A 19,517-nucleotide genomic window follows, 5' to 3' on the forward strand; every position below is an offset into this window, starting at 1 on the left:
CTGCTGAGGTGTCAATGGGATTTGGTGGTGTCAGGCTCAGCTTCCTGCCTTTTGGCAAGGAGGGAAGTGAAGCTGTTGCTGTGCCTGTGTCGAGCTGGCCATCCAGGAGCTGCTAGGGAGGTGTTAGTGTTTGATGTGGGATGTTTTTAGGAGGTGATGTGTTGTAGCACCAGGGGCTGCTCACAGGGAGGTTGGTGGGTGTCGGGTCAGCTTTGATCACCCATTTGTCCTCTCAGGGTATGAGCATCCCTGCCCAACCTCACGCTTCCACCCGGGCTGGCTCCGAGAGGCGGTCAGAGCAACGCAGGCTCCTCTCCTCCTTCACTGGTAGCTGTGACAGTGACCTGCTCAAGTTCAACCAGCTCAAGGTAGGTCACCCCGTGGACTGTTGCCTTGCACAGGGGCTGGTTGGGAGCAGGCTGAGGCCAGGGCAGAGGACCCTCTGTCAGTTGCCTCTCTCCTTGGTGGTGGCCATTTTGGCATTCCCAGAAGTTGAATGGTACTTGGCTCTTTTGTACTTCCATGGGATGCAATTTGATTTGAAGTACAACTTAATACAACAGGTAATATAAATAAATTACCCAAAGGAATAGGAACCAGAGCAGTCACAGGGAAAATGTGACAACACTTAGTCCAGTGTCCTTGCTTGTGAGAAGCAGAGACATGACCTGGCTGATAAACAGCCATAAAAAAAGTATGTGGTGATCAGAGAGCTTGAGCCCTAGGCAGGACCATCAAGGTTGTGCAGAACAGAGACCTCAGAGGGTCTGTTCTCCCCAGTGTGTGGTCAGTGATAAAAACCCAAGTACTGGAACTCTGAGGGATCTCCTACAACCTCTGTCTTGTCTTCTTGCCACCAGAAGGCAGAAGGAAACTAAATCAGGCTGAAGTACCCCAGCACTGCATGTGGCTTGGAGTGTACTTTGGATTCTGGATGCAGGGATGGCCTTTGCTTTTCTGTGCAGTGGCTGATTCAGGGTTTGGGGTTTTGGGGTTTTTTCTTCATGCAGTTCCGGAAGAAAAAACTAAAATTCTGCAAGAGCCACATTCACGACTGGGGCCTTTTTGCAATGGAGCCCATTGCAGCCGATGAGATGGTGATTGAGTACGTGGGTCAGAACATCAGGCAGGTAAGCTGGACTGTGAGTGACACCTGAGCCAAAACCAGCCCTCAAAGAAGTGCTTGAGCAGGACAGCAGGAGTTGGAGTCCCTGCTGTAAGGCATTAGCAGAGGTTGGTGCAAGGGTGGGATTTTCAGCAACCCTTGGAAGCTTAGGAGATAAGCTCTGGAGAAACCCACCCTGAGCTGTTACCAGCTGGGCTGGTGTTTCCTTGGGTGGTGTATCTGCTGGGTGGCACAAGCACAGCTCGGGTGAGCAGGGGGTAGCTCTGTCTCTCATGTCCTGACACAACACCTGACACAACAACTCCTGCAGGTCATTGCTGACATGCGTGAGAAGCGATACGAGGACGAAGGCATCGGGAGCAGTTACATGTTCAGGGTGGATCACGACACCATCATCGATGCCACCAAGTGCGGGAACTTCGCCAGGTTCATTAATCACAGCTGCAATGTGAGTATCCTGGCTTTGCATAGAATTGTGCCCTGACGTGCTGAAAAACCTACTGGGTCCTTGCTGACATTGACTGGGGCCGTGTTCAGACGTGGCAGGGGGTCAGAGGGTAATGATTAAATGTTAACAAGCGGCAGCAGATCAAAGCAGAGCTTACAGCAGCATAAAGAGATTTGGGAGACCTGAGAAATGAAACATGCAGTGAGACAGTGTGCACTCAGAATCCTCCTGGCTGTGTTGGGCACCCTGGCAGACACTGCTCAAACATACCTAAAGAATATTTCCTTAAAAGAAACAAATTTTTAGCATTGTTATTCTGTGGGAACAGTGACCGTTGTCCATGTGGGCAAATTATTCTCTGCCCTGGCATGTGGAGAAGCTGCTTCCCCCTCTGCTCTGTGCTGCAGTTTACACTCAAAGACTTTGCTGCCCAACCAAATTATAAAGTGTTAGTTAATCTGCTCTTAGCCTGTGATCAACTTGCTGGAGCATCATTCAGGCTCTTTTGCACCACGCAGAACTAGCATGTGGGTATTTTGGAGGAGTACAAGGGCTGCTCTGTTTTCTGGCTTGCTTGAAGGCTGGAAAGCCATGGCCATTGGGGAGCCTAAATCATTATCTGTTCTCTCACCCTTGCAGCCAAATTGTTATGCTAAAGTGATCACAGTGGAGTCTCAAAAGAAAATCGTCATCTACTCCAAACAGCACATCAATGTGAATGAGGAAATTACATATGACTACAAGTTTCCAATTGAGGATGTAAAAATCCCATGTCTGTGTGGCTCTGAGAACTGCAGGGGAACCCTGAACTGAACTCGAGGTTTCTCATCACATTTGCACCTTCGGCCATGTCAAAACTGTGGTAACCAGGTGTGGTTGCACTTTGCCAAAAAAAAGAAAAAAAGGAAAAAAAAAAAAACCAGGAAAAAAAAAAAAAAGGAAGAAAAAAATTTTTAAAAAGGAAAAAAAAATCTATTAAAAAAAAAAAGAGAGGAAAAAAAAAGAAGAAAAACCAACCAAGTTTCTCACTTCTGCCAGGATCACGAATGAAAGCAAAAAGCGCACACGCTTACCAGGACTGTTCATGTTTCAGGTGCTCTTTCCTTTTCAGATCCAGCACGCACACAAAAAGGTGACTACCATTTTGTGGCATGGTCTATCCAAACACTATCTTCTCTGTTCAGTCCCTACATTAATGCTCCATAATGGGATAATGGTACCTTTTTTTTTTTTTTTTTTTAAATTGTTGTTATAAACCTTCATCTTTTCATAAATGCTGCTACCTTTTTCTCATCAGTTTTGTTGGTTGAAAAAGACATTCAACGTTTAAATGTGAAGCAGAGACTGAAAAGGCCATATAGGGGGTTGTTGGGAGCTTTGATTGGCTGAAATTGCACAGATTTCTCAGAGTAAGCTGTAAATAGATGTAAGGTTGATGTTACAGAGCAAGCCAGAGGCTTGAGGGTGTGTGAATGGGTGTGTGTGTGTTCTTGGGTGGGTGGATGGATGGAGATGTCTGCAACATGACTAAAGGTAAACTGTCCTGCCTTTTTATTAGGGATAATCCTGAACAGGCCCCTGAAAGACACCCCAGGGAAGAGTCAGGGCAGCTGCAAACCTCAACTTAGCGCCTTGGGCTCCTCTCTTAATTTCCAAATGCCATGCTGGTATAAAGGGGATCAAAACCTCTGCACCTGCTAGTGAAAAATTTAGTCAGTTCTGTAGCTGTAGCATCGTGGCACAACGTGTGGCCCTTGGGAATGCCTGTTTCTTGGAGGCAGATTTGCCTTGCATGCAAAAAAGGCTGAGGCTGACATTCAGGGGACAATTCAACCCATGTTGATGCTGGAGAACTCTTACCCTCCTTGTAAGCTTAGGCTGCAGCCCACATTTAGAACAGGATTTTCTTCCTGTAGATGAGGAACAGGCTGATGTGTGTCTCATGTTACTTTTTTCTCACTTTCCTCTGCATTTCCCTGACCTTTTAGCATTTTACCTGGAGTATTTGCTCTGTCCTTGAATGTGGGGAGATGCCTCCTCTGATAGGAGTGAGCTGGGCCCTGCTGCTCTCCTCCCTCTGTTACTCAGTAACTTGCCCTGGGGTGGTCCCATCCCCCCAGTAAGAATGTGGTAAAAATGTCCCCAAGAGCAGGATGCAGGAGTGATCCTGTCTTCCCCCACCTACAGCATGAAAACAAATGCTGCTGCTTTAAATTTGGAAGGCATGTTTTGAAATGATTCTTTAATGTGTTCTGTCCTTGTAGATGTGCTGAGGTGAAGATTGCAGTAATTCAAGAGGTTCCATTTAAAAATGGGGCAAAACACCAAAGAAATACTTCTTTGGATGAGATGTGGAAATGTTACACGACCATTCAGGTAGAGACAGGATCAGTTTTTCAACTTGCATTGAATTTCTCCTGCTTCAAAAGTAGAGATTAGTTGTACCAAAACCTTTTTAATTGGCTTGTAAGGGGAAGTTGCAATGTAATTATGAAATGGGAAGATTATCTGCATAACTGAACATCTTCTCCCCACAGACCAAATTGCACAGCTGTGTTCTTGTAGCCTTTTAAAATCAGTGATAATTGCTAGATGACCACATCTCCACCATCAGAGGTTACAACCTTCCCAAAGTGTTCCCTGGACATTTTTTCAGCTGTTACGTGGAACTGCCAGGCCTGCAGTAGAGAGTGGATCAATGTAACTTAGATTCCTCTGCATCTGACTTTCTTCTTCAGACAAAAGGCCTGAAGGAACAGGCATGCACAGACTGCTACAAGCTGCCTTAATACTCCTGTATTTCTGTCTGAGGGTGAGGAAATTGTCCCTGAGATTGGACAGTCCATAGCCTCATTTCTGGTTTTGTTTCGTTCTCACTTTGTTGTCCCCCTCCTGCTTGGTAAATCTCTCCAGCAATTGGATAATGGTGACCCAGGACCTAAAAGTATTGAGAAGCACAACTCGTTTCTGTCACTGAACATTGGTTGTAACTGCAGCAATGGCATGAGCATTTGGGAGTTCAACCAGCTGCTCGTTTTATTTTACTTTTTTTAAAAATAAGGTTCATCTTGTGTTGATGCTCTGGTTGGCATCTCTACAGCTTGGCCTTTTTCTTTCAAAGCTTTGGAAATGCACAGAAGTTTCCTGTGTCTCAGAACTGAAGCCCCCCCATGTGGCAGTTCTGCTGATGTCCTTGACCTTCTTCCTCTGGTCCCCCAAACCAGTTCTTTAATGATGGCTTTGTGAGGCAAAGACCTGAGTCTACCTACTGACAGTTTTGTATTTCCCAGCATCTCTCTGTGCTCTGGATGGGATTAACCCCTGTAGTTTGTCTTAATCTTGGTTGAGGAGAGGCAGGGAAGCAGGTCACAGTCTTCTGGAACAAGACCTGCAGGTTGGAGTCCTCCCAAACCTGAGGCTTCTCTTTTCTTCCCCATACATCTTGGCCTGTGCAGTCCTCCCCATGCAGCTTCTGCCTCAGACTGCAGGGTTGCCCTACACCCCAGACAGCATTTTACAGTGAGGATTATGTAGTTCAGTGATTTCCCTGGGGTGCTGCAGTCCTGTGGCTGCCCTCTCCCTGAAGCCAGCACAGTCTCATCGGGGCAGGGAGCACTGCAGCCATGGATGTGGTTTTGGAAGGCAGGCCCATGGAATTGTCTTTTTAATCCCTCCTGGGTACTTTGGCTCATCTTTAGAAAGGGGTGAGATGAGGGGAAAGGCAGAAGGTGTGTGATCCACACACTGGATCCCACCCAGTGCTGGCTGCCCACAGTCACCACAGGGGCCCTGGCACACCATGGAATTAGTGGCAAGGACTAACAAGAAGGCTCCCCAGCATGTTTTGCTTTGCACAGAGATTTTCTGAAGTAATTTTGTTTGCTGAAAACCCCATCCCCAATTTATTTTCACTTAAATTGAAACCTTAGATAAAAACAGAGAGAGGTGTAGACTGTGCTCCCTACAAAATCATGTTTTGCCATGTGAAATGACCCAAGAGAATCATGTGAAACTTTTGGAAATACAACTTAAATCTCTTAAGTTTCCCAACCTGAAGCTGGCTTGAGTTCAGGGTGCAGATGCCTCTGTGGTTGGCATTTCTAGGAAGCTTTCAAATCCCACCCACCACTGCCCAAATCCTTCATTTATCTGTTTGGTTCACACCCTGTTTGCAATTCCAGGTTGGTTCCAGTAGGTGGTCTGTGACTATTGGGAGTCCAGGAGGGGAAGGGGCTCATCCTGCAGATATTTATATTGTATAGAGCAGCTTATTTCTACAAGAAAAGAAAAAAAAAAAAAAGAACATTTTTAAACTCCAACAAAGTATACAGTAGTTTCAGTTCTGGTTTTTGTGACCTTTTTCAGGGATCATTTCAGTGCATTTCTGTATAAAATGAGAATTTAAGGAAAAAAAAGGATTTTGAAGTATAAAAAAAAATTGCATCTTCTGTACATAGGCAAACTCAAGAATCTTCTCTTCGAACACTGTTTCTTGTAGAAACATGTTGAAATTTTTTTGCTGATTTCTTTGTACTTCAGGAGCATGTAAATAATTTATTAAAAGTGACTATTGTAATTTGGAGTTCTTTTTAAACAGATCCCAGCTCTAAATCATGTCAAGGAGGTGGGGAGGAAGAAGGACTAAGTATAGCAAAGGAGCTGGTGGCATTTACAGCTTGTGTCAAGCTTTGTATAATGTAAATTCTGTATAAATATGTTTTTTGTCAAATAAATAGATGGAATTAGAAGCATTAAGAAACTGAAGACAAAAAAATTTGCCAAGTCAAGGCTTGTTCTTTACTCCCCCTCCCCCCCCCAACCCTCAGTCTGAAACTTAATGTGCAAAATCTATTTATTTCAAGCGAGGAAATGTGTACAGTCTAATAGACAGCCTAAAATGTATTTAAGTGAGTTTGCAACTGGATTTTTTTTTTTTTCAATTTAATATTTGTTTGGTTTTATGAGTTTCCTCCTTAATCACCATTGTAGTATTTGTCCAGGTGAAAAGCAGCACATCGTGACAGACACTCTAAAGCAAATGGAAGAACACCCAGCTCCCAGTCGTGCAGTTTTCTGGTTCTATAAGCAGGTGGTTTTTAATTCACAGTGTGAAAATAAAGGGCCTCCTTTAAAAGGAGGTAGGTAAAATGGTTTGCAATAAATGAAATAAAATCTTATTTTTATTTTTAAGTTCCTTAAAAAAGAAAAAAACAGAAAACAAAAAACAGAACAACTCTGCTTTGAAGATTTAGGATTTCTGCTTTTTCTTTCATTAAGCAAATTTATAAATTTAGGGATGTTTTGTGCATATAGAATCTGTCACCGGTATGTATCTTGTTTTGAAGAAAGTGTTTTTGTTGTGGATGTGTCATGCTGTATATATTTGTTCATATTTTTGTGAATTGAATACTATGTACCATTGTATTATAGTAACTTTTATAAAGCAAACCATAAATATACTGACTTTTCTTACAGAAAAATTACGTTGTGCTTAATATATAGCCAGGGCAGCTTTTTGCTCTCAGATCTGTGCTGGAAACCATGAGAGCTCAAGGAAGCCAGATCCAGAAAAAAAGAACAGTCTAGAGAACTGATTTTCAGCAAAGTTTACTGAAAGTATTAATTCTGATGAGCAGGAAATGACTTTAAGCAGCCTTACATTGCATGGAAGAAACATGTGAGTAATTTCCAGTTTATAAACTTGGAAAAAATATTGTTAGGGATCCTTCCAAATCTGGAGAGCTGAGGCACAGCCAGGGACTAAGCTGTGTCACTGTGCCAGGTGTCCCTAACCCCTCCAACCTCTGGTGCTGCCTGGGAATTATCTGATCTCACATATTTATTTATTTATTAACTTTCTGGAGGTGAAAGCCCTTAACCTCCCAAGCCAGGTGTGAGTGGTGCTGGCTGGGGTGATGCTTTGAGGCTGTTGGTGCCAGAGGCCCTTGGGTTCCTTTCTTTTCAGTCTGAACTGAATGATGGGACCTGCAGATGAACACAGAGCCTGGAGCCAACCCTGTGCCCCCACCCTCCCTTTCTGGGAGCTGCTGTGAGTGTGCTGGGGGTCCTGTGAGCTTTAGAAAAAGAGATCCCCAGAGCAGAGACAAAAGGTGTGGCTGATGGAGGAGGCTGATGGAAATGGAAGGCAGCAGAGAGCTGGGGCTGTAAGTGACTTTTCAGCTCAGTCCTTGGCTTCTGCAGCTGCCTGCAGTGGTGAAGGGATGGGGATGGAGGACAGTCCAACCTCACTGAGCTGGTGCTGGGCAGAGGCTCAGCCTGGAGGGTGGCAGGATGGGGCATGGTGGAAGGACATGTCCAAGGAGCTTGTCCTAAGCTTGGCAGGAGCTGTGGCTGCTTGGGATCTGATCATCTTTGATGATGGGAAACTTGGGGAGCAGCTTTGTCACTGGAGGTGTGCAGCAGGGGGGACACCTCTGGGAACTGGGGACCCTGAGATGTTCTTCAGCATTGGTGTGCTGAGGTCTGTGGGCTCCTCAGGGGGCAGTGTTTGACCTGCAGCTGTGGCAAACGTGGAGCAGAGTTAACTTGCCAGACACAAACTGTGACAGAAAAGGGTTTTATTGTGTTACTGGGGAAAGCCCCTTTGCAAAGGACAGTGGCAACACCAGAGAGATGCCCTAAAGGGGACTTGGCACATGCAGCTGGGATCTGAGCCTAGGAATCCCTGCCAATTACTTCTTGAAACACAGGAAACCCCCAACCCCTCATTCTTTCAGGAATACACAGACTGCATTGCTCTGGGAAGGCTGAAACACGTAAATTCGATTAAGTCTTGTTCCAGAATGTTGTAGCTACCCTAAAACCATGTGTTTAATTTCAGCAAATTCAAATTCAAGCTTGAGTCTAAAAGCAATTAAAATAAAATCTTACAAAGTGAGATGCACAGAGCAGCAAACGCCTCCGTGCTTTCATCTCCCAGCCTCCTGTGTAGCTAAAATTAACAGAAAACTTTGGATAGACTGAATTTCAGCTCTCCCAGTTGTTCCTCCTGTCTTTCTCCATAGCTGCATGTCCTTGGCACATCCCTCACACCTGTGTTAAAAATGCAGTGGTTTGGATCAGGTTAAACTGCTTTTTAAGAGCATGTTTGGTATTTCCCACACTCTCTCTCCCAAGGAGTCACTGGAGGACAGCGCCGGGGCTGGGTCAGGGTAGGTGTTGAGTCCTTTTACATCTCCAGCTCGGCAGTGACTTCCCTGGATTTATGACACTTGGGTCTGGGCTATTTACCAAAATGTCAGCCAATTCCTGGGTCGTTTGTGAATCAGCTCGTTAGGGGCAAGGGTGGCATTCCTGCCATCCTCTAGATGTGCCGGGTCTCCCCGTTGGGCTCCAGGGCAGTCAGGTTTCCTCTTGCATTTTGATCCATTTCTATTGCTTCAAACAGTGACTTGAAGTTCCCAGCACCAAAACCCTGTGGAGGTGACAGTGTTACAGACCAGTGAGCTTGCTCAGGAGCAGCTGAGGAGGAGCAGCAGCAAGAGCTGATAAGGACTTGATGGCCCTGTGGTCTCAAAGCCAAGATCATCATGAAATCCTCAAACCAACCTGGTGGTTGTGCCTCTGGATGACCTCCAGAAAGACTGTGGGCCTGTCTTGAACTGGTTTGGTGAAGATCTGGAGCAAGTAGCCCTTCTCATCAAAATCCACCAGAATTTTCAGCTCCTGGAGAAAAGGAACAGGGGGACAGTTTGAAGAAGAGGAGCAAGTGGATCCCCCTGCATCACCTTCATCCCTGCAAAATGCTCTGGGGAGCTGGTCCAGCCCCAGGCAAACCTTTTCCCCCTGAGGGCAGCCTGACTCACCGCCAGCTTGTCAATGTCCTCCTTCACCTTGATTTTGGCAGTTTTCAGCCTCTCCCGCAGCACCTGGTAGTAGCTGGCTGGCACATCCATGAACTGCATGCCCCTCAGCTTCAGGTTGGTGATCTGCAAGGCAGGGAACACCACGACCTGGGGTGGGCTTGGGGGTCATTTGTAGAGCTTTATGTGCTGGCTGGGTGCCCTGGGACAGACAGCATCAGGAGGAGAGTGGTGCTTTCCCATGATGTGGGCCAACCTCGTACATGGGGACTTGTCCAACCTTCCTGTTTTGGGCATCAGGAACAGGAGACCTCCAAGATGCCCTCTCCAAGAAATGCAGAGAGTTGGCCACCATGCAAAGACACTTCAGCTCACCCTGACCCCCCCGATACCTCTGGAGGCCCTTGGGTCTGGAGAGGAGCCCAAAATCAAGTACTCAAGAGCAGCATCTGCCTCAGTCAAAGGTGGGTGATCTGCTGTGGTGGCTCACTCAGTAGCCCAAGCTCCACAGCAGCCACCCCTGGGGACAGTATATGGCATCAGGGTCCTTGCAGCCCCCAACTGCTTTAAGTTGGAGGCTTGCAGCTGACAGGTGCAGGCAGGTCCCTCTCCAGTGACTCACTGCCCAGTTAATCCTGGTTGTAGGACAACCACAGCACAAAGCCTGCACAGCCCAGCCGTGTCCTCGCACCCTGGCAGGGGCCATAGTCCACCACCACCACCACCCTGTGACCAGGACCATGCCCAGTGGGATGTGGTGGAGGCAGAGAGGAGGTGGGGCTGGGAGCTGCCTGGGGCTGCACTCACTGCTGAGATGATGTCAGAGGTGTTCAGGGCAATGTGCTGGACTCCAGCCCCTCCGTAGTAGTCGATATATTCCTACAGGGAAGAAATGTCACCATGTCAGGGTGACATTTGGCAGACCCCTGCAGAGCCGGGGCTGCTTTCCAGCAGCCACCTTAGCACAGCACAGCTGGGCCAGCTCTGCCTTCACCAAAGCCCTGCTCGTGGTAGCAGCCTGATGGACCCAGCTCCAGTTTTTGCTCACCTGGATCTGGGATTTCTTCCTGCCAGCAGCTGGCTCATTGATGGGCATCTTAATGGTCTCCTCGTAGTTGGTGACCACGATGGAGCGCAGGGCACTGAACTCAGTGTGCAGCTGCTTGTCATCCACTGACCAGAACCGATGGAAGAGCAGGTTCTTCTGGTACCTGCCCATGTCACAGAGGCCACGTTCATGTCCCTCACTCCAGCTCTGGTGCTTCTGCTCCATCCCTACTCTCCCCACTCTTACCAGTCTGCCACTGGGACCATCTGGAGGTCAGGCTGGTTCCCCACAACATGGTCAACAAAGTTGAGCTTGGTGCTTGGTCTGTGGGGGAAGAGCCAGGCTTGGGAGCATCCCCCAGCACATGGGGCTCCAGGGAGAGGTGGTGGGGGCCTGTCCAGCTCTCGGGTGGGACATCCCACTGGTGCACAATGGCAAAGAGCTGGGCAGGACCCTGTGGAAAGTACTCACAGCTTTGGCAGCAGAGGGTCCTTGAAGAGGGGCTGGTGGTACCCTGGTAGGAAGAGGCCCTTGTAGTTGAGCTTTTCTATCAAGGTGTGGGTGGTGTCACCGTACTGCAAAAGGAGAGAAAGCAGTTGCATGGTGTCACTGGTTTTTTTGGGACTTCCTGGGTCCAGCCTGCTCCCGTGAACCCCCCTCCAGCACAGCTCAGCCCCTGCAGCTGCCTCACCACTTACCGTCTGGATCACCGCGAACTTCACCTTCCCAAATTTGTCCTCCTCCACCCAGGGCTCCTTCACCACCAGAGCTCCACGCTCCTTGGCTTTCTGGGCAGAGGGAGAGAGACCCTCTTTGGCCACAGCTCCCTTGGGCTGGGGGAAGATGGGCCCAGACCCTTCCCCACATCTCCTCACCATTTTGGGGTGCAGGATGGAGCAGAGAGGCTGCCTACCTGCACAAGGAAGTCACAGTCCTCCACTTCAAAGGCAATGTCCTTCACCCCATCACCATGTTTCACCAAGTGCTCCCCCATCTCTGCCCAGAGCAAGACCAGGCATGAGCAGAAGCACTTTGCCCCCCGGAGTCCTTTCTCACTCCATTCTCCCCACGGACCCCCGTGGCACTTACCCTTATTGCCTGGGTTGAGAGCAGATGAGAGAACAAACACGATCTGGTGAGGAAGAGGAGGCCAGGTGAGGGATGGAGACGTGCCAGAGCCCCCAGGCTGAGCCAGGTGCACCCAGGTACAGGGTTTAATGGTGCAATGAGGCTTTGACAGCACCCACACCCCGACACCATCTTGTCTCCCCCCAGCTCATCTTTTCCACCTCAGCAAGGAGCATTGTCCCCTTACCCTGTCCTGCTTGATGGCGTGTGAGACCACCTCCCTGCTGCCCGTCTCCAGCCCCCGGTACGCCAGCTCCTCAAACCCCAGCTTGTTGCAGTAGTAGGATGCAGCCTGTGGGAAGGTGAGAGTCACCCCAGGGTGAATCCAAAGTGCTGGTGGCCCCTGATTCCCATGCATGGGGCTCCCCCCAATCAGGACAGGGCCACCCATCCATGGGGAACAGCCATCACGTGTGTCTGATGGTTTGGGTTGGAAGGGACCTTCAAGATCATCCATTTCCCACCTCCTGTATGGTCAGGGACACCTCCCACCAGTCCAGGCTGCTTCAAGCCCCATCCAATCTGACCTGAGACACTGCCAGGGATGGGGCAGCCACAGCTTCTCTGGGAAACCTGGGCCAGGGGCTCAGCACCCTCAAAGGGAAGAATTTCTTTCTAGTATCTAACCTAAGTCTCCTCTCTTCCAGTTTAAAGCCATCACCTCTTGTCCTGTCCCCCCACAGTCACACGTGTGCACAGGGAGCACCTGAGCTTCCTGCTCCCCTCCAGCAGCCAGGAGGAGCAAGCAGAGGTGAGAAAGGGCCCATACTGGGGGGAATTAAAAAATTCAGTGGGAAGCATTGGCTCCCACACCCCAGGGTGGGGTGGGCACAGCAATGGGCAGGCAGGGAGCTGCTCCCAAGGGGGAAACCTCTCTGCCTGTCTCCTGTTCATTTGTTGGGTTGGGTGAAGAGCAGCTCGGGTTGGGGTTTGTAACTGGGCTACCACAGCACGTCCCCAGGGCAGGCTGGTGGGCACTGCTCCTGCTGTTTTGCTGTGCTCAGGCTCCCTCCAGCACACACCCCCTTGCGCAAGGTCCCCAAGGCCTTGCTGGTGGGCACTGAGCCAGGGACAGGCTTTGGGACACCAGGGTGGCCCCAACCCACAGGGGTGCTGGGACAAACACCCTCCTGGCAGCAAATAACTGGACCGGCCGCCCGGTGCTGACCCAGTGGGCACCCCCCAGGCCCCACTGCTGCCTCTCACCTGCTTGGCATTGCCAACCCAGAAGGTGATGGAGTGGAAATGGATGAAGCGGCCTTGCTGGTGCTAAAGGGAAGGGGAAAATAGAGCTGAGAGCCCCCACCACAGCCATTCCCACAGCTCTGCTCCTCTCCAGAGCTGGATGAAGTGGCAGCCACAACCCTGCAAACACATCTGCTGCAAAAGCATCCGGATTAACCATAACCGAATGAACTGGAACCAAATTAACCAGAACCAGGTTAACCTCCCAAACCAGCAGTTTTCTAAAGCACTTTTCAGTCAGGTGCAGCAGGATCAGGCCCACCTGGGGCTGTTTCTATCCCCGTGCTCTGGTGAGCAGCCCCCACCCCCCATGAACTTCCCTGTGTTAAAGATTAATCCCCCCTCACACGCTGTTACACAACTGCTGGGACAGCTCCCCCTTCCCTTTGTCCCCCACGGCTGGCTTGGAAAGCATTTTCTAAGGTGAAAAGGAGGGGAATAGGTGCAGGGTTTGGGATTAAATGTTGCACAAAATGAGGATCCTGCTCAGGTATTAGGAACACCCATGGTCTCCTGGTTACCGCTCTCCTCCCAAACCAGAAAGAAAAAGGAAATCAATAAATTCCCGTTACTAAGGTCGAGAAGGAACCATGTCCTGTGGGGCTGGGGCAGAGAGCAGTTTTACTTCTGGTTTTACCAGGTAATCAAGGAGGAAATGAACAATAGGAATGTAAGTAAGGAATGAACAATATTGGCATTGGGGTGGCTGGTGTCTCACACCAGGCAGCGGGGCAGGACCGGGGACACGAAGCGCTCGTACCTTTTCTCCTTTGTCTGTGTAAGATGTCTGAAAGAGAGAACCAGAAAAGAGAGGGGTTAGCAGGGGGGTACCTCAGCCCCCAGAGGCCTCAAGTCCAAAGGTTGGAGCACCAGGAACAGCTTTTGGGCACCACTTCCAGCAAAGTCACCAAGAAAGTCCAAATTGAAGCAGAGATCGAGCCCCTAAAGCTCCTGAGGTGTCCTGTGCCCACAAGCTCCCCAACATTTAATTGAATTCCCTCACCATTTCTGTGACCTGGAACGTGACAGGGGCAGAGAGAGCAGGAGGCCACGAGAGCTTTTAATGTAGTGGTGGGACGGGGGAAGCTCCTCCTCAGCTCCACCTTCTCTCCCACCTCCAGCCCCAAGTGTCTGTGACCCAGAGCTGTGGTTGGTTTGGGCTGGGAACTGCCCCATCCCGTGGCCAAGGGACACTCAGATATGTGGGGTGAGCCAAACGTGGGATGGTTTATCAGAGGTGTGAGGTGTGACTTCAGCTGTTGGATGGGGAGTCCCACTGGAGCAAGGCCAGAGGAGGCCACGGGGATGCTCTGAGGGCTGGAGCAGCTCTGCTCTGGAGACAGTCGGAGAGTTGGGGTTGTTCAGATTGAAGAAAGCTCCAGGAGACCTTAGAGCACCTTTCAGTGCCTGAAGGGGCTACAGGAAAGCTGAGGGACTTTGGACAAGGACATTTAGTGATGGGATGAGGGGGAATGGCTTTAAACTGGAAGAGGGGAGGTTTAGATCAGGCAATAAGAAATTGTTCCCTGTGAGGGTGCTGAGCTCCAGGCCCAGGTTGCCCAGAGAAGCTGTGGCTGCCCCATCCCTGGCAGTGTTGAATTCCAGGCTGGATGGGGCTTGGAGCACCCTGGGCTGGTGGGAGGTGTCCCTGCCTGTGGCAGTGGGTGGGACTGGATGATCTTGAAGGTCCCTTTGCCCAAACCAGTCTGGAATTCTGTGATTCTATGGCTTGCCACGTGTGTTCCTGCCCACGGCACAACAGGGCCACCCTAACTCTGCTGCAGGACCCCTCTGCCCCTGTGTGCTGGGAACATGGAGGGTGATGCAACCACAGCAGCACATTCCCCCCAGCCCACCACCTGCCCGCGGGGACATTCACCCCTTCACAGGGACATGTCCCAGCCTGCGCTCACCGGGCCTCCCAGCCAGCGCCGAACCGGGACCATGTGGCTGCGTGCAGGGTGTGGCCACACGGCTGGAGACCGAGCCTGGGGCCGCACGGTGCCACCTCCATCCCTGCTGAGCGGGGAGCTTGGGCAGGTGGCAGCAGCACGGTCACCGGGTGGTGGGGCTGTGTCCCCGGCCACCACACACTCTGTGCCCCTGGATGTTCCTAGAATTGGCTGGGTTGGAAGGGACCTCAGAGCTCATCAAGTCCAACCCTTGCTCCACTCCCCCCGTGGTTCCCAGCCCATGGCACTGAGTGCCACATCCAGGCTCTTTTGAAATATCTCCAGGGATGGAGAATCCACCCCTTCCCTGGGCAGCCCATTCCAATGGCTGAGCACCCTCTCCGTAAAGAAATTCTTTCTAATGTCCAACCTAAACCTCCCCTGGCACAACTTGAGACCTCTTGTGCCCTCTTGTCTTGCTGAGAGTTGCCTGGGAAAAGAGCCCAACCCCCCCCTGGCTCCAACCTCCTTTCAGGGAGTTGGAGAGAGTGATGAGGTCTCCCCTGAGCCTCCTCTTCTCCAGCCTCAACACCCCCAGCTCCCTCAACCTCTCCTCATAGGATCTGTGCTCCAGTCCCTTCACCAGCCCAGTTGCCTCCTTTGGACCTGCTCCAGCACCTCAATCTCCTTCCTGAGCTGAGGGGCCCAGAAGTGGACACAGGACTCGAGGTGTGGCCTCCCCAGCACTGAGTACATGGAGAGGAGCCAGCAGGGGGGACAGGGTCACCCATGACCCATCACAGCCGCGTCACCTGCCGGTAGTGACACCGCTGTGACACCTCACTCCATGTCACTGACACCGGTGCGCTCACCCCGTGGCCCGTGACCCTGTGGTGGTGCCACCCCCTGCCACCACCGCACCCCACGGCACCGGCACCCCCGGCAGCGCTGGCCCCGCCCCCTCGCCTCTGACCACACCCATTGACCACGCCCCAACACGAGCCACGCCCCGCAGCCTGTGACGCCGTTTGTCCCTTCCGGGCCGCCGTCGCGGCCCTTCGGCAGCCGCCATGGCGCAGGAGGGCAGCGGCCGCCCCATCACGGTCAGCGAGGTGCAGCAGCTGGTGAGGAGGAAGGACGAGATCGAGGCGCAGATCAAAGCCTGCTACGAGCTGCTGGAGGGGGTCAGTACGGCGGGACGGGCGGGGGGAGGTGGCGGGGCGGGCTGCGGGGTCGCTCTGCAGCTCCATGGCCGCTTCTTCCCTGGCAGCAAAAAGGCGTCGGGATGAACGAGCCGCTGGTGGACGCCGAGGGCTTTCCCCGGGATGACATCGACCTCTACCAAGTGCGCACCGCCCGGCACAACATCATCTGTGAGCTGGGAGCGGGGGGACAGGCGGGAGGAGGAGGAGGAGGAGGGAGAGAAGGGAGGCCGGAGGAGCTTTCCCCTCCTGAGGGAACGAAACAGCGAAAACCGGCCGTGGGAGAGCTGCTAAGGGAATGGATCTTCCTCCTAAGCACTCTGCAGGCATTTCAGTAACTTAAATGCTTTATCCCTCTGTCTCTGTCCGTCGCAGTTCTTGAAAACCTGAAACCCGGGCTTGCTCCGAGTTTGGTTTTCGGTTCTTTTGCTCGGGGCTCCATCACCTTGCTCAGCAAGATGCTTTTGTCCACGTGTTGCAGAGGCTTTGAAATTCTGCTTCTGCTCTGCAGCCACGGGGGGGTTGTGACAGCAAAAATTAATGGTGTCTGTAGAATCAGCTTTGGGGAAAAATAGCTTGGTGTTTGTTTTGTCCCAGGCTTTCCCCCGTGCCCTGTCTGTGGGGATGGCTCCTGCTGCAGACATAGCAGTGCCCTGATGGGAAAAGGCTTCAGCTGCTCAGTGGTTATAGGGACTCCCAGACTGGTTTGGGGTGGGAGGGACCTTAGAGATCATCTGGTTCCAACCCCCTGCCATGGGCAGGGACACCTCCCACTAGACCAGCTCGTAGGTGACCATGGACCTCTGCACCCCTGCGTGTTTACTGGCATTTGTAGGGTGTTTTTTTCTGCCTGATTCCTACTGATAACCATCTGCTGGGCTGGCAGCAGGACCCAGCAGAGACACCAGCAGAAGCTGAGGTCCAAAACATGCAGGATAGAACTTCCTGTGCAGGTGCAGAGGGCGTGTGCTGAGGAAGAACCCATGGCTGTGGCTCCCTCCTGCTCCCTGTGTGCTCACGGTGTCACCCACAGGTTTGCAGAATGATCACAAGGCCCTGATGAAGCAGGTGGAGGAAGCTCTTCACCAGCTGCACGCCCGGGACAAGGAGAAGCACGCCAGGGATGAGGCTGAGGCACTGGCAGAGGCCATGAGCCAGAACCAGGGGCTGCCCCGGGCCTTTGCCAAGGTGAACGCCGTGACCCCGGGATCTCCTGCCAGTGCCTCGGTGAGGAGGGGGGTCTGACAGCCTGTGGGGACAGCTCCTTCTGGAGACAGGGAGAAAACCTCACCCCTGGCTCTCTCTGCCACTTGTAAATACGTGGGGATTAGTTGGGGGGGTTGATCAGGGTTCCCCCCTCCACCTTTTTGTTTCTGGGATGTTGTGTGGACACTGGACACTGCACAGGAGGCAGGTGGCTGCTCTCTCCTCAGCTGTATTGTTGCACCACACAGCTTCCCCAGGGCCTCACTGGCATTTCCAGGCCTCAGTATTTATTCATAAAGCAGGACAAAGGAATGAGCTGAGGATGTGGAGAGGGTGTCAGGTTTTTCAGTCACTTGAAGTGGGAACAGCTGTCCCAGCACAGCACTCCCCCCGTGGCTGGGAGAAGGGTGATGCTGCTGTGATGTCAGCTCTCTTTGGAGAAGGCTGATGCTCATCTCTCTCCTGTCTCTGTCCAGGGGCTTCAGGTGGATGATGAGATTGTGGAGTTTGGTTCTGTCAACATAAACAACTTCCAGAGCCTGCAGAACATTGCCACGGTGGTGCAGCACAGCGAAGGGGTGAGCTCATTTCTGCTGGGACTGTATTCTCTTGCCTGTCTGTTGGCCACAGCTTTTCCTGTGGAACTCTGATCCCTGGGATCATCATTTCCACATCAGGAGCAGTGTCAGATTCTGTCTGTGCTGTTGTAGCCATCCCCTGTGGCTGCATCCCCTGTGTGCCTGGGGATGTTCTCTTGCAGCACTGAGCTAATTCCTGCTGCACAGGAGCTGAGAGCTGGGTGCTCTTTGCTGTGAGCACCATATTGTCCCTTATTCCCTGGCATTCCTCTGCCACCCTCATGCACTGACCAGAGGAGGTGCCACAGCCATCAAGTGCCTTACAGGGGAAGTGGGAGATCTCCTGGAGTTGTCTCCACACCAAACTCTCCCTCCTTTCAGATCCACAGGGAGGGCGAATGGGAGCTGCTGAAGAGCTCCCCTGGGCCTGATGTTCCTCTGGTGTTTCAGCAAAAGAACAAAGCAGGGGGTTGACTTGGTGGTGGAAAGTTACCATCTTTTATTCTTGCATCTTATGTTTTTTCTCCCTTTCAGATACCCCTGAGTGTGACTGTGCTGCGTGGTGGCAAAAAAGTGCACGTGGGGCTGACCCCAAAGCGCTGGTCTGGGAAGGGCCTCCTGGGGTAAGAGGGGAAGGTTCATCCAGCAGAGAAAACCAAGGGAGGGGAGGGTTCTGGTGGGTCTGATTGATGCCATGTCAGCTCTTCTGTGTTTGGGAACTGAGTCTTTAGTGCCTCCTTCTACCCTCTTCTTTTTCAGCTGCAATATCATTCCCTTGCAAAGATGACTCCTGCTTGGAAAACAATAAAGCTGAAGCTCGTGCCTGCTTTCTGGACTCTGATCTGGTTTGAAAACTTCCCTCCACGTTCCTGATGAAGCAGAAGTTTTGGAGGCTGTGACCCCCTAGGTGTCAGACTCCCAGAGTCTGAGGGGGTTCTGGCAGAGTAAGGTCTGAGTGCAGTTCAGGATTGCACTGGTTCAGCAGGAGCAGCTTGCAGAGCTGCAGGATGTGGCTTCTCATCTCTTACACCTTGTATCAGCTTGCAGTGAGGCTCTAGAGACCCAAACTTCACTCAAAAGAGCATTAAATGCTCTGATTTGATTGATTTGATGATAACAGAACATTCCTCCTTTTTTTATTTTTTTTATTTTTTTTTTTTCCCTCCCTGAAATTCCTCACTGAATGTCTTGTAATACACGCTAAAAAGTCCCAGAGCACTTTCTGGTGCCAATAAAAGAATCACACAATCAAGAAATACACAAGAGGGATACTTTATCTTCCCTGGGTTGCCACAACTTTTGAAGTCATGAAACATGATGAAAAAATTTGGGGAACACCTCGTTACTTTAAGTTAATGAGATAAGGAATAGGTGTTAATTCTGCTTCACTTTTAATGTTCTTATGGTCATGATCAAAGAGCTCCTAACTCAAAGGAGTTTTAATTTTGGTTTTGTTTATTTGCAGTAGTTGGTTTTGGGGCATGTAAACTCATCAGGGGGATTTCTGGGATGACTGGTTTGTTGTAAGCTTGGTTTCAGTTCAACTCCAAAATAAGTCTTCTGAAACAATAAATCTGAGCAAATCTCTCTCTGTTCTTGTAGAAGTTAATGTTTTGGGCAGTAATTGTGGGCCAGGTTGGGTGGGTTAAATGCAAATCTGCTCAGATTTCAGATGGCCCTCTGACCTTCCAGAGCTGAGGCCCAGGTGAGCTGCGAGTTTTCCATTCATGCTCCATGAGCAGGGTGTGGCAGAAGTAACATCACCCATAATGAGCAATTCTCATCTCATTGGTATTCACTGGCTTGAAAAAGTGGACTGAA

The 19,517-nt window shown here is 50.9% G+C and overlaps 3 protein-coding genes across 9 annotated transcripts in view; 2 read left to right on the top strand and 1 right to left on the bottom strand.

Annotated features, from left to right (window-relative positions):
* SETD1B (SET domain containing 1B, histone lysine methyltransferase) overlaps window positions 1–7,054 on the top strand; it is a 52,738-nt gene extending 45,684 nt beyond the window's left edge. For 2 of the 6 annotated variants that reach the window (XM_071763216.1, XM_071763217.1), the window contains 4 exons: window positions 237–368; window positions 1,011–1,130; window positions 1,437–1,574; window positions 2,214–7,054. In XM_071763216.1, the coding sequence (XP_071619317.1) occupies window positions 237–368; window positions 1,011–1,130; window positions 1,437–1,574; window positions 2,214–2,387 (564 nt within the window). In that variant the 3' untranslated portion in view covers window positions 2,388–7,054. The remainder of the gene's footprint in view (window positions 1–236; window positions 369–1,010; window positions 1,131–1,436; window positions 1,575–2,213) is intronic. The other 4 variants (XR_011729706.1, XR_011729704.1, XR_011729705.1 and 1 more) reach the window with 4 other exon arrangements.
* A 1,081-nt stretch (window positions 7,055–8,135) lies between these two features.
* Window positions 8,136–13,936, bottom strand: HPD (4-hydroxyphenylpyruvate dioxygenase). 2 transcript variants are annotated; one of them, XM_071763218.1, is made up of 14 exons: window positions 13,822–13,936; window positions 13,579–13,605; window positions 12,780–12,842; window positions 11,761–11,865; window positions 11,535–11,577; window positions 11,359–11,441; window positions 11,144–11,233; window positions 10,917–11,020; window positions 10,692–10,769; window positions 10,446–10,608; window positions 10,205–10,276; window positions 9,401–9,523; window positions 9,144–9,260; window positions 8,136–9,009 (listed from the first exon to the last, which is right to left on the bottom strand). In XM_071763218.1, the coding sequence occupies exons 1-14, from the start codon at window positions 13,822–13,824 to the stop codon at window positions 8,899–8,901; spliced, it is 1,182 nt and encodes a 393-aa protein (XP_071619319.1). In that variant the 5' UTR covers window positions 13,825–13,936; the 3' UTR covers window positions 8,136–8,898. The 2 variants fall into 2 exon arrangements, with proteins under 2 accessions (XP_071619319.1, XP_071619320.1); XM_071763219.1 differs by lacking the exons at window positions 13,579–13,605; window positions 13,822–13,936 and adding an exon at window positions 13,444–13,465.
* Window positions 13,937–15,735: 1,799 nt separating this feature from the next.
* On the top strand, window positions 15,736–19,283 carry PSMD9 (proteasome 26S subunit, non-ATPase 9). The gene is made up of 6 exons (XM_071762738.1): window positions 15,736–15,894; window positions 15,981–16,083; window positions 16,946–17,139; window positions 17,595–17,696; window positions 18,231–18,319; window positions 18,456–19,283. The coding sequence occupies exons 1-6, from the start codon at window positions 15,781–15,783 to the stop codon at window positions 18,481–18,483; spliced, it is 630 nt and encodes a 209-aa protein (XP_071618839.1). The 5' UTR covers window positions 15,736–15,780; the 3' UTR covers window positions 18,484–19,283.
* The last annotated feature ends 234 nt before the right edge of the window (window positions 19,284–19,517 follow it).

This window comes from Heliangelus exortis, chromosome 19 (genome assembly GCF_036169615.1).
Source record: "Heliangelus exortis chromosome 19, bHelExo1.hap1, whole genome shotgun sequence".
Lineage (NCBI taxonomy): Eukaryota > Metazoa > Chordata > Aves > Apodiformes > Trochilidae > Heliangelus > Heliangelus exortis.